Below are 18,394 nucleotides of genomic sequence, written 5' to 3' on the forward strand. Positions count from 1 at the left end.
CTTTGTAGACCAGGCTGGCCTCGAACTCAGAAATCCACCTGCCTCTGCCTCCCAGTGCTGGGATTAAAGGCGTGCGCCACCACGCCCGGCTGTTAGCTATTAATTTATTCATTCTGAAAATATATGTTGAACATCAATTATTTGACAAACGCCAAATGTTGAAGCTGATACCTGTGTAAGAACAGCACTTTCCTGCAAACAGTGAACTAGTAACTGAATAACTCCTGAATATATGTAGTTAAATACGACACACAGGCTAGAAATGACCATGCGTAGAGATACACATGCCTAGAGTGTAACCTGAGAAGACAGAGCGGTTACAAATGACTTATATTTTCCCTTTTATGTACTTCAATATTTAATAACCTGTCTTCCATAAGTAGCAGAAAATAACTTTTAAAAGAAAGAGTCATCTTCAAATTCCTTTCATGTTTTAAATCCTATACTTTTTGCCACACGTCCTTATTTAAGAATCATTTGTTTTATGTGTATATGTGTGTAGGCTTGTGCACATGCATACAGGTACTGTGGAAGCCAGAACTGGCCATCAGCTCCTCTGGATACAGGCAGGTGTGAGTCTCATGACACGGTGCCCGGAAGCCAACTTGGCTCCTCTGTAAGCCCTCTTAGCCAGTGGGCCGTCCACCTACCCAGTCCCTAGAACAGTTAGTTGTCTTCGTATCTTCTAAAGGCAGGAAACTGAAAACAGCTTCAAAGTGCAAGAGAGGGGGAAAAACACATTCAAGATTGACATGTACCCTCAGGACAGCTTGTGGAGCTCATACCATGCTGTTGGGAGCATGTGCTGGGTTCCTGTGGCCCTACTTCCTGAACACTCATTTTCTGTGTTCCTACTTCTCAGCTCCATGATTTCTTAGCCTATTGCCTGGGCCCTCCGTGGTACTCATAAATATCTCGCAGATTTAAGGAACAAAACTACAAAGCAGATGTGAGCAAAACACTCCTAGTTCCCCCTGGCTCCCTGCCGACGCAGCTTCCATGATGTGCTTTGACGCATCATTGAAGACCCACCATTTGTTTTGAGCAAACGGGTTCAGGTAAATTTCTGAGCTTGTAATGTGCTCGCAATTTTTACCAAATCGGAAAAGTGTTTGGCTCTAAATCACTTGCAAAGCTGCGTGCGCAGCTTCTCACAGTAGCATAATGCAAGGCTAACCGCTTAGGGTTTTTACACCGACAGTCTCAAGACTGTGAGGGGATGCGCTCCTTTTAATACTGGACCTCGCTTCCAAGAGTCTAGCCTGCATGTACACTTAGGAAGGCATGAAGGGAGCTGAGCATGGAGGGGTGCACCTGGAATCCCAGCATGCAGAAATCATAAATAGATCCACTGAGAGCCTACCTTAAAACAAAATACAAAATGACATATTCAGCGGGGTGTGATGGTACACGCCTTTAATCCCAGCACTTTAATCCCTGAGAGGCTGGCAGATCTCTGTGAGTTCAAGGTCAGCCTGGGTTACAGAGTGAGTTCCAGGACAGCCAGGGCTACACAGAGAAACCCTGTCTCGAGAAGAAAACAAAGAAAAAGATATTTCATCTGATTTCACTTGTCAAGTCCGGTGGTGGCAGTTCCCCTCTGCCGACTGGGACTGTGGTATTATTTTCAGTCCTCTGTAGGTGCAGAAGCTAAAGAACAGAGGTGAAGCAACGCTCCTAAATGTTACCTAGCTTGTAGAAAGTAGAGCCAGGATGTATACTGGGTCTGCCTCTGCGCTTCCCTCCTTAGAAGATGCAAGTTGCATCATAGGTCACAAAGGTCGCAGCACTGTGTGCAGTTTTACCAGTGGGAAGCAACCTAAGTGCCCACCCATGGGGGGGGGGAACCATGTAAGTAAATAACAGTCCCTCTCCGCAAGGCAGCAAGGGAATGAATGACCCCATGGTGTACAGCTAGTGAAAATAGCAAGGTACAGCGGACACCACAAGGGGTGTTAATAGCGGGAGTGTGGCAGTATCTGTGTTCATGTGTGCTTGAATTGTGGTAAAATATGTGGGAGGTGCTGAAGAGACGACTCAGTCAGAAAATTTCTTCCTGCGGAAGCACAAGGACCCGTGTGTGGGTCTGCCGCACCCACCCAACAGCCAGGTGCTGCAGGTGCGTCTGAGACGGCAGCGGCGGGCAGGTGCCTGGAACTTGCTAGCCAGTTGGTCTAGCCAAGTCGGTGGGCTCTGAGTTCACTGAGAGGCCTTGCCCAAAGCTGGGGGTGGGAGAGGGTGTGGTGTGGTGTGGTGTGGTGTGGTGTGGTAGGGGCGTGGCAAGAGCCATATGCAGGAAATATGGTGGGTGTTTATGGTTTTAAGGAAATCAATCCAAGGGCCTATAATAAAGATGAAGTCTTCCTTCCATCCCTGAGTGGCGGCCTCGCTTCTACCCCCTCCGGCAGGGTGGTGCCTGGGAGGGCTTTTCTCTGTCTCCTCCTCCGCTATTGATCCTGGGGACAGAACAGCTTCTTCTCTTCGTCCTCCCGAAACTGTCTCCCAAAATAAGACTCTAATTTTGGTGAGTTGGCTTTTTGTGGGTGTTTCTGGAGATATCCTATAGGACTGAAATAACTCTTGGCTAAATTATAGTTTACGGAGCCCTTGGGCTCTGTCCTTCAGTAACCACGGTCCCTCTGTAATCACCGTTCATCACGCAGTAGTTAAAGAGCCCAGACTCCTTTGCGGTTTGAAATATAGCTTTAATTTGACCCTAAGGAGTTTGGGGTGGATAGAGTCATTGCCACGGCTGAGCTTTTGGCAGCTGTGTGAGACACTCAGTGTCACAATCGAGTGTGCCCCTGTGAAACGTGTGAACGGTCTGAGCCACCGTGTGTCTAAAGGAGCCAGACCCTTGGGAAGTCCGTGTACTAGGAAAAGGTCTGCTTCTTCAAGCGCAGGGACCCTGCCTGTATACCTCCTCTAATGCTTCCCTGGCCAAGCCAGCCACAGGTAATGCAGGGTCTGGCATGGGGCAAGGCCTAATTCTGTCTTCTTTGGCGATAATGAAATACTTGAGGCTTAGTCATGTACAGTGATTAGCGATTAGCGGTGTACTTGGTTCATGGTTCTAGAATCTGGGGAATCCAAGAGTGTGTTACCAGCATCTGGTGAAACCATTTTGCTGCATCAAAATGTGGAAGGGGGTAGGGGGTACCCCACGGTGAGTCAGAGCTAGTGTGCTGGCTCTGCTCGTGCTCACTTGCTTCTCCTTACGCATCTCCTAATGGGGCCTGACCCTCATTAGATAATCTACTCCTAGTCGTTTCCCCAAATGCACCTCCAGATGTTATCATTATGAATTCGGGGATTATGTTTACAAATTTGAACTTTGGAGGAGACATATTTAAAGGGTAACAGGCAATTTGGGAGCTGTAGCCTTAGGACTAACCAAAACAAAAACATAGTTACAAACGAGTCACCCAGGTAACAGATTACCACACCATGGCATGGTGAGTTGTAGACCAGCCCTGGCTACCAATACTCTGCCTACTGCTCTTCTAGAAGCAAGGAGGTCAGGAGCGTGTGAGGCACATTGGTGCACATGAGTCCTCTGTGCGGAGATTTAGCGAGCCTGAGAGATGTCCACTGGAGCAAAAGCTAAAGTTGTCCTGATTGAGCTGTTCCCATTGCAAAGCAATCTCTGTACAGGTTTCTAGGGACAGATAGATGCTTGCTTGCCTTTGTAGCAAAGAGATATCAGAATGGGTGGGGGAGGGGGTGGCAGTCAAACTGTATATATCCCAAAGGATGAGCACAGCACTGCCCCTCCTGAACAGGGCTTGGTTCTCCTAAACATGGTTGTTCTTAGGGATGCTGTTTGGGAAAGAAGCCCTACAGGGGTGAGCCAGCCCACAGATGTTTGTTACCTGGCTTGCAGTGTGTTTTCATGATAGCAGGCGTCCACCATGATGGCGTGGTGATGGCTCAGTGCTAGACTGCTTGCTTAGTGCAGGCGGGGCCCCGACTTCCATGCCCAGCAGCAGGAATGCATGTGCACACCCATAGGAGATGCCCAGGAATCTCAGGGTAAGCATTCCACTTCTTGTCACACTTAGCACACCTAGCTACATGGCTGCTGTTTCCACTTGGAGGTGGAAGGTGGAGCAGGGTCCCCACCACGGCCATCATAGGCTGGGTGCCCTGCCATCCTGCTCTGGCTTCCCCACATCTGCTCCATGCCTCTCTGATGGAGCCCAGTCTCGCCACTTACCTCCCTGTTTGTCAAACATAGTTTCCTTCCCCAGCTTCAGCAGGCGTTTGTCCCCAGGACCTCTCTCACCTCCCACTCCCAAACCATTAACTGAGCTGGCTACGGACAAGCCTGAGACCAGATTCCTTTATGCTTTAGAGTAGAGGATCCAAATAGCATGGTCCTTGAGTGCAACCTAGTGTCCCATGGGAAGCCAACAGACAAGGCTCCTTGCTAGGTCTCATACCTCGTCTGCCCCAGAGGCCCAGATTGTGAGAGCAGAGCATCTTAAGAGGCAGCTGTAGTGAAGTGGGTCAAGGGAGCCGAAGGCACCTCTAGGTCCAAATCAGAGTGCAGATCAGCCAACCTCCCTCCAGCAGGCTCGGGGAATGCAGGCAGCTCAGGGAGAGAGGAACCCTCACTTTTAGCTAGAAGATGTGGCCCAGGCTATAGGCTCACCTAGTGTGTTAGTCAGGGGTCTCCAGAGGAACAGAACTGATAGGGTGGATCTACAGATATAGAGAAGGGGATTTAGTAGAATGGCTTAGGGGGCTGGGGGTCTAGCTAGCCCAACAATGGCTTTCTACTAACAGAAGGTCTAAGAATCCAGGAGTTGTTCGATCCACGAGGCTGGATGTCTCAGCTGCTCTTTAGTATGTGCTGGCATCCCAAAGAAGTAGGCTCACTCAACAATTGTGAGAGTCCTACAGATTTGGTGGCTAGGTATAGACCACTTTTGACAGTGTGCAAAAATAAGAAAAATGATGCTGCTGATTGTCTGCTCCTATCATCTCTGGATCAACTGAAAAACGGAAAGAATGAGCTCCCTGATAAAATTAGCTTCTAACATCTCAGAATACGATGAAGGGCAATAATGAATTCAGTGATAAAATGCACTGGCTCCAGAGGGTCACAGTCTTAAGGTTTCTAAGTGTGCTCTGGAAGAGAATCTTCTCTCCAGCAGCTACGGAGCTCGAGTTGTGGAAAATTAAATCAAGGCCCTCATTTATAAGGTTAGCTAAATTATAGCAAAAAAATCAAGTCCCAGCCTTGGAGGGTTTCTTCGTTAAAGCAAGGGCACATTGATTGATAAAGAATGAAAACATGTGACTTGGGATGGAGATGGATGGGAGGACCCAGGAGAAGCTGAGAACTTTGGACCATGAGACTCCAAAGGGCTTATCTCACCTGAAGAAATGGTCTCTCCACCCTCAGTAGAAGATATACTTCCACCTCCAGCCCCTGAAATATTGCCTGTGCCACCTTTGACTGAGGCAATCAATCCTTCATCGTCTGCTAAACCAACAATGACTTTCCCTGAAACAGATGCCAGATAAGACATTATTGATGTCCCCCAGTCCCTACCAATAGCTGCCACTAGACCTACAACCAGACTCAAGGCTCCTAGAGGGGGAGGTGGAAAGTGTAGTCCTTGAGGAGGTGTGCTCCACTACTAAAGAGCTTCATGAGTTTGCTAATTCATTCAAGCAGAAGTCTGGGGACTATGTGTGGGAATGGATTTTAAGGGTGTGGGATAATGGTGGAAGATACAAAAACCTGGATCAGGCTGAGTTTATTGATATGGGCCTACTGAGCAGAGGTTCTAGGCTGAATATGGAAGGGCAATTGAAAAGGTGTCAAAATTTTGTTTGAATGGTTAGCTGAGACATTTATCAAAAGGTGGCCCACTGAAAGAGTTGGAGATCTCTTGGCTTAGTGTTGATGAAGGGATTTCAAAGCTCAGGGAAATTGCAATGTTAGAGTGGGTACACTGTATAAAACCTAATCCCCCACAATGGAAAAGCCCGGAAGACATGCCCTTCACTAATCCTATAAGCTGCAAAAGGGGCATCAGCACATTTGAAGAACTTTGTTCTTGACCTTTTCCTTGTGTCAAACCTTAGGGTTTGAGACGCTGCTGCTCAGTTGAATGAATTAAATGCAATGGGTTTAATTGGGTCCTGAGACACCAGGGCCTGGTGGATGGCACTGACTAGCCAAAGACAAAGTGACCCTAGTTATTAGACAAAGCAATGGCCATGATGGCCTGACCCACAATGGCCAGCACAGGCAAAGTGATTGTTAGGATGGCATGACTTGTATGGGCCTATGATATTGGCTAATCATGGCATTTCCAGGAATGAGACAAATAAGCCTACTGAATTTTTGTTTGATCTGTATCAGTGGAAAAATTCTCCAACAAATGAAAGAAAAGCTACATTGGATAATGGCAAAGGGGAATCTTGGCCTGTGAACCAAGTTCCAGACTTGAGCTAGTTTGCAGACCTAGAACACCTTGAATAAAGGAACAACCAGTTTCCCCTATGGACCTTGATAAAATACCCAAGAGTTTTACCGTTAGCTTTTCTCTAGTCCTTCCCCAAAGGGACCTAAGGCCTTTTAAAAGGATACACAGGAAAGGAAAGAATCAGATTTTCCAGGGTCTATTGGATACTGGTTCTGAATTAACACTGAGTCAGGGAGATCCCAAGAAACATTGGGGTCCTCCAGCTAAAGAAAGGGCTTATAGGGGCCAGGTAAGTAATTCATGGAGTTTTGACTGAAGTCTGATTCATAGTAGGTCCAGTGGGTCCCCCAAATTCCCTAGTCCCAGAATGTATAATTGGGATAAATATAATTAGGCGTTGTCAGAACTCTCAAATGGGTTCCCTGACCTGTGGAGTGAGGGCTATTATAGTTGGAAAGGCTAAATGGAAGCCTTTAGAGTTGCCTCTGCCTGGGAAAATAGTGAATTAAAACAAGTATAGCATCCCTGGATGAATTACAGAAATTATTGCCACCATCAAGGACTTGAAAGTTACAGGGGTGGTGGTCCCCATATCTCCCTTTAACTTGCCTATCTGGCCAGTGCAGAAGACAGGTGGATCATGGAGAATGACAACTGACTATCAAAACCTCAATCAAGTAGTGACTCTGATTCAGCTGCTGTACCAGATGTGATGTCCTTACTTGAGCAAATGAACACATCTCCTGGTACATGCCATGCAGTTATTGATCTAGCAAATGCCTTTTTCTTGGTACTTGTTCAGAAAGACTACCAGAAGCAATCTGCTTTCTGTTGTCAAGGCCAGCAGTATATCTTTAGAGTAAGTTAACTCCCCAGCCGTGTGTCATAACTTAGTCCAAAGGGATCTTGATCGTCTGTCTCTTCCACATTGGTTCACTATACTGATGACTTTATACTAGTTGGACCAAGTGAGCAGGAAGTAGCAACCACTTTGGACTCCTCGATAACACACATGCACTTCGGTAGATGGAAAATAAATCCAACCTAAATTCAAGGGCTTTCTACCTTAGTGAAATTCTTAGGAGTTAAGTGGTATGGGGCATGCAGAGATGTTCCTACTAAGGTGAAGGATAAGTTATTGCACCTGGCCCTTCCCACCAAGAAAGAAGCACAACGTTTAGTTGACCTACTTGGATTCTGGAGACAGCATATTCCTCACTTTGGTACTCCAGCCCATATACCAAGTGACTCAGAAAGCTGCTAGCTTTTTGTGGGGCCTGTTACAGGATAAGGCTCTTCAACAAGTCCTGGCTACTGTGTAGGCTGCTCTACCACTTAGACCATATGGTCCAGCAGACTCCATGGTACTTGAGGTATTAGTGGCAGGAAGAGATAATGTTTGAAGGCTTTGACAGGCCCTTATAGGTAGATCACAGAAGAGAAAGACCTTTGGGATTTTGGAGCAAGACTCTACCATCATCTGCAGATTACTATTCTCCATTTGAGAGACAGGTCTTGGCTTGCTATTGGGCCTAACTGAATGCTTGATAACGAACCATCAAGTTTTACCATTCGATCTGAGCTGCCCATCATGAGCTGGGTGTTATTGGACCCACTAAGTTTAATTAGGGTGGGCACAGCAGCAATCTGTTATCAAATGGAAATGGTATATATGTGATTGATTGGTCCTGAGTATGTATGGAGGGCACAAGCAAATTACATGAAAATAGATGCCTGAATATCAGTGGTTTCTACTCCCATTCCAATGCCGTCTGCTGCCAAGCATGCGCCTATAGCCTATGATCAGTTGACTAAGGAAGGGAAGACTAGGGCTGGGTTTGCTGATGGCTTTGCACATGATGCAGGCACCAATCAGAAGTGGATAGCTGCATCATTACAATGCCTTTCTGGAACAACTCTGAAAGACATAAGCAATGGGAAATCTTCACAGTGGGCAGAGCATTGGACAGTACACATGGCCGTACACTTTGTTTGGAAGGGGCATGATATGAGATTATTTACTGATTTCATGGGCTATAGCAAATCAATCAGCTGGATGGTTGTGGACTTGGAATGAGCATGATTAGAAGATTGTTGAGCGAGATGTCTGGGGAAGAAGTGTGTGGCTAGATCCCTCCAAATGGGCAAAGGATGTATAGAGATACTTGTGCCCCCATATAAATGCTCATCAAAAAGGTGACTAACGCAAAAGAGGAGTTCAGGAATCAAGTAGATGGATGACACAATCAGAGTCTTTCTCCAGCCATCCCTGTCATTGTTCAGTGGACCCATGAACAAAGTGGTGGCCGAGATGGAGGGTATGCAAGAGCTCAGTAACATGGACTGCCGCTCACCAAGGCTGACCTAGCTACAGCTGCTGCTGAGTATCAGATCTGCCAATGGCAGACAGCAACACTGAGCCCCAGATATGGCACCAGGGTGACAAGTCATTCCCCAGGGTGACTAGTTGGTGACCTAGTAGCAAGTTAACTACATTGGACCGCTTTCTCTGTGGAAAGGATAACACTTTGTTCTTTCTGGGACAGATACTAATTCTGGTTATGGCTTTGCCTTTTCTGCATATAATACTTCTGCCAAAACCACCATCATGGACTTACAGGTCCAGGAATCAAGGTATAGAAAGAAAATGGTTCTACTTACCATCACCCTTACTGACCCACGAGGAAAATTTTTCCTTCCTGTCCCCATAACTCTAGGTTCTGCTGGCCTAAAAGTTTTGGCTCCAGAGTAGGGAGTGCTCCTGCCAGGAGACACAGCAGACATTCCATTGTACTGGAAGCTTAGACATCCCCCTGGCCACTTTGGGTTTCCAATGCCCTTAAACCAACAGACTAAGAAAAGAATAACGGTGTTAGGATGGGGTGATGGATTCAGGTTACTAAGAGGAAACTGAATTGTTACTCCACAATAGACGAAAGAAAGATTATCTCTGGAGTGTCTGAGATCCTTTGCAGTGGTTCTCAACCTTCCTAATTTTGAAACCCTTTAATACAGTTCTTGTTTTATGGAGACTCCCAACCAGAAAATTATTTTTTTTTTTTTGCTACTTCATTACTTTACTGTAATTTTAATACTGCTATGAATCATAATGTAAAAGTCTGTGTTTTCCAGTGGTCTTAGGCAATCCCTGTGAAAGGGTTGGGACCTGAACCCACAGGTTGAGAACTACTACTTTAGGACATCTCTTGGTGCTACCATGTCCTGTGACTAAAGTCAATGGGAAGCTGCAACAACCTAAGACAGGAGGCCAAAGGGCAAAGAGCCTTGAGGAATGAAGGTATGGGCCACTCCTCTAGGACAAGAGCCAAGCCCTACTGAGGTGCTTGCCAGGATGGAGGGAATACAGAACAGGTAATAGAGGCGGGTACCCATCCATACCAGCTGAGGCTACGTGACCAGTTGCAGAAACAAGGAATAGAGCTGATATGAGTGTTTGCCATATTTTATAAAGAATGTATTTGTACAGATATTTGTGTTTTCTTTCCTCAATTTATCATATAATATATTATCATTTTAGAGACTACCCACGGTTATCATATTTAAGTTTGAGATACTATAAGCATTGCCACCTATTCAAAAATGCCTGATGCATTTGTGGTTATACAAGGGATCATTCTATCATGTCAGGTGCAACCTCGACATGGTTTTTGTTTCATTTGGAAATTAATCATGACATAAGGAGATATGAAATATCTGGAATGAACTCAAACCCATGTGGCTGGGCAAACGTATGAGAGGTTGTTTGTTGTTGTTGTTGTTATGATATCATTTGGAGTGAGAAGACCCGTTTTAAGTCTAGATCTTTCAAAGTCCAATTAATCAGATGTATTTGCCTCTAAGTTTGCAAACTAGTTCACACCATGGGCTTCCAGTACTCTCTGAACTTCTAGGAGAGGTTTTGATAGCTGGAGAGGCTTCAGTAGCTGTAGATATTAGCAAATTTGAAAACCTATTTCAGATACTTAAATTAATCCTTATACTTCTGTTGCTCTAGGACCATTTCTGATACCAAAATCTGTATTAGTCAAGGGTCTCTAGAGAAATCAAACTTATAGAATGAGTGTGTATATATGGGATAAACATATCTCATATATTTATTCATATCCCATATATATATATATATATATATATATGATTTATTAAAAATGGTTTATAGGCTGTGATTCACCTAGTCCAACAATGGAAGGTCCAAGAATCCAGTAGATGTTCAGTCCACAAGGCTGAATGTCTCAGATGGTCTTCTGTATATGCCAGAATCCTGAAGAAGTAGGCTCTAATGCTAGTGATGGAATGGACTTGCCACAAAGAGCGAGCACGCTTCCTTCCTTCATATCCTTTATACAGGCTGCCAGCAGAAAATGTGGCCCAGATTAAAGGTGGATCTTCCCAGCTCAAAAGATTTGGATTAAAGGTGTATTTTATTACCTCAAAAGATCAAGATAAAAAAAAAAAAATAGGTTGGTTGGAAGTGGTAGGAACATTTAAAATGATTTCATCTAGAAAAGATCCCTCACAGGTGTACCCAGCCACGTGGGTTTTAGTTCACTCCAGGTGTAATCAAGTCGACAACCAAGAGTAGCCATCACATCGGGTCAACGGGAGGGCGAGAAATGGTGTGATGACTCTCTTATGAGTGACGGAGGCTGCTGTACAGGCTTGGCAGTCTGCAAATGTATCCCGAGCTTCGGGGGTAACGATGGTTTCGGTGCCTTCCAGGAAAGTTGAAAGAATGGAGCCTCATTTTATATGGCACTGCAGAGCACCCGTACCGCACCTTCAGCTCCCATCAGTCTCGCTCACGGATGCTGGAGCTCTCAGTCCCGGAGCAGGAGCCTCCCAAGGCTGCTGGACCACCACCCCAGGCAGAGACTCCAGAAGACGAGGAAGAGTACACAGGTAATAAGCCTGGATGGGAGGAGATGGGTAGCCTGCCAACTTCACTTTCCACTGTAGCTCTCAAAGATGGGGTCCTTTCAGGCAAAAGGCGGGGTTTTGATTTGTAAGTCTTACCTTGCCTGGAAGTTGTAATAATGACAGTAATTTGCACTCACACAGCTCCTTCCATCCCAGGCTCTCCTAATACTTTACAGACCAGTAAGTATACTTCAAACCAGTAAGTACTCTCTGACCTTTCAGGCTGGGCCACTGGGCTCCTTCCAATATGCCCAACCAGAACTGGGGCTTGCCCTGGGTTAATTAGCTTAGCTCCAGGGCCGCTCCCTTTTCTTCAAAATCCCTCATCACAAGACTCAATATCTGGACTCTCTCAAGTCCATCCATTTTGAGCAGCCAGAAATGAGAAAGAAGCTTGGGTTCCATGAGCTTGTTTCCAAAAAGGAGATGGAGAAGTGACCACTCTCCAGGATCACTCTCCTGGTACCCAGAAGAGGTTGTCAAGAGTTGAATCCATACAGACTAATGCTGTGCAAAAAACGTCTTCAAAAGCTCACAGCGTGTAAAGGCCCTTGGTGCGCAGGCTTCTGCAGCTATCCCACTGGCATGGTGGCCTCATTCTCTAGACCAGTGGCTCATTCGCAAGGTAGGAGCCATGGGGACCCAAGCATGTCTCTGGACAGCTCCAGTCTCTAGGCAGAGCCCAGATGTTATTTGCACTTGAAGCTCATTTTCCTCTGGGTCATCTCACAGCAATTATATGGCACTGGTTGTTTCTGGTTGGGCATATTTTTCTTAGCTGAATGCCCTTAGCTACTTGACAAATGATGGGTGATATCTCAAACTATGGATAACTAGATGGAAACTTCCACCAATACAAATCAAGCGTAAACCCTGGTCGATTCCATTTTAAATTTTTCTTCCATTCCTTTAAAACGAAACATTGAATTATGTATGGGCTAATCTGCTGTTTTCTCTTGTGATTTATAAACCATGGCAAGATTCAGTAATTATTAATAAAGAGCTGATTTTTTTTTCCCCCCTCAAACCTGCTACTGACTTCAGCCATGCACCCTGGGATCTCACCCTTATGTTGTTCTGCTCTCAGAGTACATGGTCCCTACCCAGCACGGCCTGGATAAAGAAAGAGGTTTCCATGGGAATAAGATGTGTTTCTGGCTCTTGGGAAAGCTCCCTGAAGTCTAGGGAGAAGCTGGATGGGAGACCCAGTTACAGAGGCAGGCCAGAGTGACAGAGAGTGCCATGGTATGAGTGGCCAAGCAGGAGGAATGACGAACAGCAAGCCTCTTTAGAGTCACGGGGCACAGGCTGTGGCTTTCAGAACATGGAAAGCTGGTCATTGGTAAACTACATTTGTGGTGATGCCACAGCCCTCATTGGCTTCACCTGGACCTTATGGACAAAAGGGTAGTTGCTGAGTGCTTATACAGGAGAAAGGGTTTATTTAACTCCCAATTTGGGGGGCTAGAAATGCAGCATACCTGTCCATCTCCGAGGAAATACTTTTGGCTGCTTCACAAAGAGTAGAGACTAGGGAAAACTATGGATGATGTATCAGGGCCAAGTGGGTGGCAAAGCCATTCTTTAGAACAACCCGCCCTCGCTGGAACTATAAGTGCCATAAGTTAGCATTCACCCCTTCCAAGGGTGACACCCAAAGGGTTCTAACTACCTTCCACTATGTGCCCCTGGGGTTTTCATCACTGGGACAAACACCTAAGAGAAATAGTTAAAGAGAGAAACAATTTATTTTGGCTCATGGACTTAGAGGCTCCAGTGCATGTTTGCTTAGCCCCATGGCTTTGAGTAATGGGGTTAAATATGATGGACATGTTTTACCTCCCCAAATCTGCTAACATTTTGAATCCATCAGTGGCTGAACCTTGGCTAGGTCAGAGGCATCACTGGTCCAGTCCTCTCTGGAAGCACAGAGGTGTAGGAAGTTATCTCCTAAACAGCCCCCAAGCCTGTCATTGGACAATCAAAGCTAGTCATCACAGTAGGGGATTCCACAACCTCAGCACAGTCCCGCTGAGGACCAGATTCCAACTCATTAACACTTAAGGCCAACTCCAAACTAGACCAGGACCCTGGCAGGAAGACTCTAGTGTCTAGGTAAGGTAAGTGGTAGACTAAAGTTGCACTGGAGTCTGAGGTGAAGGGAAATATGAGCAATGACATCAGCAAGTAGTGTGGAGGACCAGAGAACAAGAGGACTGAGAACCAGAAGGTCTGCCAGAAGTGAAGATAGCAGCCTCAGCAGGCAGATGAAGCACGGGGAAGATATGAGGAGGATACTAGGAATGAACAGCTTGGAGTGAGGGCCAGCCTACTGTGACAGAGCCATCTGGTGGTGACAGTGGAGGCAGACCCCACAACCACCACCAGACACATCAGGATACTTGATTGAAGAGCAGACCTTTGACTGGCTCCACCTGAGAGACCAGGTCCAGCAGATCTGGGGTGCTCTTAAGTCTACACTCATAGCAGGTAAATGAAACATTCCAGGTAGGGTGTACCTAGGCAGCTAGTAGACCTGGGCCCAGAAAGGATGAAGGCAGGATATAGGGTGGATTTCTTACAAGCGTGTGAGGGAGAATGAAGGGGAACCTGGGTTGGGAAAGGAAACAGCCATTGAGCAAGGAAAATGAATGAGCCTCATGGTACATGCTAATAACCTCAGGAACCTGGGGTGGGGAGTCGTTCTGAGGTAAGCTTAAGGCTTACCAGGGCTGCAGAGTGAGTTCAAAGCCAGCCTGGTCAACTTGCAGAATTTCTGTCTCAAAAAACATATGTGCAGGCAATATTGCTCAGTGGTAAAGCACTTACATGGCATTTGTGCAGCCCTAGAGTCAATCCCTAGCCTTGGAAAGAAAGGAGGAGAGAGAGAGAGAGAGAGAGAGAGAGAAGCGATGGGGGGAGCAGAGAGGATGGCTTCTTTTATTCAACCCAGGTCTTGTCCCACAAAGGACAGGAAATTGGCTTTTCAAATTAGTCAGTGTTGGTTAACCCCATGGGGTTGTGATCTGAAGTTAGCCAAGCTGTTCAGAACATTCAGACACTCCTTTTGCTGGGTCCTCTGCTCCTTGTGCGGCACAGCACACTGACTCCGGAAGCCAGGGCTCGGAGTCACTTTCAGCTAATTGAGGAGAGATGCAAAGCAGACATAATTACAGATTGTGACAAAAACAGATGCTCACAGAGAGAATGAGTTACAGCTGGACACCAGCATTCTGGGGAGGGAAGGGGTGGTTGGGGTAAGATAGCTGGCTAGCTAGCCAGGTGGATCTGGTTCAGCGTGTTTCATGGGTGAGATGAAGTTTGATATTTGGCTTTTAAAACCACCCAGAAAGCCCCATGCTGGTTGATTGGTCGGTGTACGAATCTGATAGCTGCTCTTGGCTGGACAGCGTCATATCCCAGCCTCCAACTGAGGGCTGGCTGCTGCCCATGGCCTTGGTGCTCCATCAGAATTCTGCTGCCCTGGCTGTCATGTGGACTCAGCCACCTCTTCCAGAGATGCCTGGTGAAACTTCCCACTGCGGGAAGGCCTGAGAGGCAGGGGCAGGCAGAGGTGACAAGTGACATCAGCAGCCTGTTGACCAGTTCTGGGGAAGGCCCAGTCTGGGCCCTGCTGAAGGCCATCTCTGTTTAGGGACTTGCTAGGACATTTGCCTACAGATGGTGAAGACATCTGCCCCCGCTCCACCCTTCCTCCGTCTAGACGGCCACATTTCAGCCACCAGCAGATACTCACCCCATATCCGCTCCACACAGATGCATCCTAGGTACTTGCATGGAACAAGCTAGAATCCATTCTGTTTAACCCCATTCTGTCTGTCTGAGGAAATAGGGCTCATGTTCCTGTCCCCCCCAGTATGCTTAATCGTTCTAAGGTAGAGGTAATTGCTACTGAACTTAGGGGGTATTGTCTGTACTCTAAAACGCTGAGTTTGGCCACCCATCCTTAAGAAGACAATTAAAACAATCAAATGAATATTAAAAATCAGGAAAAGGAGATTTATCCACTGTGGCTGCGTTAGAAAAAAGGGGAATGGACATCCTCTGACCCCACAGCCCACTCCAAGTCCATGTTCACAGTCTTGAAGTGAGATTAAAGTGTAGATCGAGGGCACACATCTAAGCAGTCCCGGGACAAGTTGTGGTTCCACATACCATTGTCTGGGTTGCCGTCCTATACCGTAAGGTCTGACAAGTTCTAAACCTCTCTGTGGGGACAAGCTCCCCCTTTAGCTGATGATGTGGGAACAGCATGAGATTCCAGGGGATGGCTCGTTTCTCTGGAGTCTGTCATCTCAATGGCCTCACAGTCAGACTGAGAGACACACCTCTTTAAAGTGGCTTCCTTTCCTCCAGGCTGGTTGCACTATTACCTACTGCCTCCTGGTGGGTTGTACAGTACAGAGAAGGTTCTGCAGAAGGCACAAGACAAGCCCTTAAGTGACTGATCACAGGGCCACAGCAGAATGCCGCCATGCCTTGTGTGCGGGGGGGGGGGGGGGGGGGGGGGGGGGGGGGGGGGGGGGGGGGGGGGGGGGGGGAGGTGGCCAACAGTAGTGCCATGGAATGAGGAGTTGACGTTTCCCCATGGCTCACTCTGGGGTGAGGCCAACAAGAAGCTCCAAAATAATAAAGCCTTGGAAGACAGGGTGAGGGTGTGGCTCGGGTGCTGAATTTTCGAAGTGACAGTCATGTCTACCTAGAACAGAATAGGCCGGCAGCCACTTGGAAAGGTCATCTAGAACCTCCTGGGGGAGACCTCAGCTCTGCAGGGGTTCACAGTGGGAACGGAGGCAAGTGGAGATCCACAGTGCAAACTGGGAGATATCAACAAAGATAAACCTTAGGTAGGGAAGGAAACTCTAACACCAGGCGGGCCCACAGACAGGGGACAGGGATAAAGAGGCCTTTGTGCTCCTCAGGAAAGCCCACTGTGGGCTGGGAGAATTGGGGCTTTTGTGTTCATGTTCTGCATGAAATGTGGTGGCCAGCATGTCAGCTCCACTTCTCTTCTGGACTCAATCCCCATCTTCTGCCAACACAAGCTTAGCAGAAGGCTTTTCCGTTCTAACCTCTCAGAAGCCTTTCCAGTGCCCCCTCCAGCCCCTCCCTGCATCCCCTCCAACCTCCAGGGATGCTTTGCCTCTGCATGCATAGCAAACGGTGGCACCGACAGAGTCACCTCAGGCTGGCTTCAGCACTGAGAAGCAGAACCTGCGGCCATGTCCGCTGCAGCTGAGGCGGCTCATCCCTGCAGGGCCCTGGGGAAGGACTGAAAAGGTGACAGTTTTCTGGATTTTGTAGAGTTCCCTGCACTTCTAGATGGCTTTTCCAACAACATGGAACCCACCGTTAGAATTGAAGTCACCTGAGGAGACGTGAGGGAAGACATGGTAGCTTACTGCTGGCAGCCAGAGTAAAGGAAGCCAGGGGCAAAGGCGGCAGGAAAGAGCTCAGCCCATAGTCTCCATGAGCATCAACCAGTGCCATGTTCCCAACTGTCCCTGTCTCCTTTCATTCTGTGTAACCTGGGCACACCAGGTGTGGAAATAAACTCCTCCTCCACTGTCTTCTGGCATTATCTATGCTGCACTGTCACGACTTGAACACCATCTGCATTGCTTTGTTTTTCACAGTGTATAATCAAGGTGACTGGTCCCATCATGATGGCTCTACTGCCTCATACTAGGACCTCCGTTCCCATCTCCTTACTGGCCTTCATCTCTCACCAATGACTAAATATCACTTGCTCTCATGCCTTTCCTCCCTAAAGGGTCAGGACAGATAGACTCGGGCCCCAGCTGGGGACCACGTCCCGTGAGTAGGTCTCTACTCCACTCTTGAAGGAAGTTCCCCAGACCTGGGGGTTGTGGTAACCCAGCAAAGGGGACCCATGGGGCTGGATTGGATGGAGAAAGCATCTCTCTGGATGAAAAGAAGTGCTTGTGTCTTTAAGGTGTGTGCCATCCCGAGTGTGGTGACAAAGGCTGTGATGGTCCCAATGCAGACCAGTGCTTGAACTGTGTCCACTTCAGCCTGGGGAACTCCAAGACGAACAGGTAACAAGTGGCTGGAGCTGCTGTCTGCAGACCCTAGAGCCCTGTGTTGTAGTGATAAGGTGGCCACATTGATCTATATAACCCTCAAAAAGAGAATGCGTCAAAGTTAACAGCTTTGCATTAAAAAAAAAAAAAAGTTTAGTATCTCGGTTTTAATCACACGAGTAATACAAGTTCATTATGAAAGGGTGAGAAATTGCACGCTTTGCTGGCCATGCTTAGAAATCATTCTACATCCATACTGGATCATACTGGGTCATACTGGATCATACTGGATCATACTGGTACACATGCCTGCTCACAGAGGATTGTGGGCATATGTGATTCAAGAACCCTCTTCTGTAGGCCTCAGAGGACCAGCAGGGTGACTAGGCTCTTAGACAGCTGGCTGTGGGATTCCCTGGCAACTCCCTAAAAAGTCTGTGAAACTTCCTGTTCCCTGAAGGAGGGCTCTGACAGACCTGACCTGGGGCACCATCTTAGTTAGGGTTTCCATTGCTGTGAAGAGGCACTATGACCAAGACAACTCTTACAAGAGACACCATTTAATTGGGGCTGGCTTACAGATCCAGAGGTTCAGTCCATCGTCATCATGGCAGGAAACATGACAGCATCCAGGCAGGCTTGGTGCTGGAGAAGGACCTGAGAGTTGTGCATCTTGATCTGAAAGCAACCAGAAGAGACTGTCTCTTCTGCAGGCAGCCAGGAGGAAGGTCTCAAAGCCCACTCCCACAGTATCACACCTCCTCCAACAAGGCCACACTCCTAAGTGTCTTACTTCCCATAAGCCAAACATTTTCAAACCACCACAGGCACCTAGCCTATGGCCAATTCTCCCAGCTCAGACTGTCCCTTCCGTGAGGAGTATGCAAACCTCAGACCCTTATACAACTCCCTAATAGGCTTGAAGGTTCCCTTTTTTTTTTTTTTTTTTTT

General features: G+C 47.2%; 1 protein-coding gene across 2 annotated transcripts in view; it reads left to right on the forward strand.

Annotated features, from left to right (window-relative positions):
- Pcsk6 (proprotein convertase subtilisin/kexin type 6) overlaps positions 1–18,394 on the forward strand; it is a 183,435-nt gene that overhangs the window by 147,093 nt on the left and 17,948 nt on the right. Inside the window, exons 14-16 of one of the 2 annotated variants that reach the window (XM_021191532.1) lie at positions 11,181–11,360; positions 11,520–11,558; positions 17,356–17,458. In XM_021191532.1, the coding sequence (XP_021047191.1) occupies positions 11,181–11,360; positions 11,520–11,558; positions 17,356–17,458 (322 nt within the window). The remainder of the gene's footprint in view (positions 1–11,180; positions 11,361–11,519; positions 11,559–17,355; positions 17,459–18,394) is intronic. The other variant, XM_021191541.1, reaches the window with a different exon arrangement.

Source organism: Mus pahari, chromosome 1 (genome assembly GCF_900095145.1).
Source record: "Mus pahari chromosome 1, PAHARI_EIJ_v1.1, whole genome shotgun sequence".
NCBI lineage: Eukaryota > Metazoa > Chordata > Mammalia > Rodentia > Muridae > Mus > Mus pahari.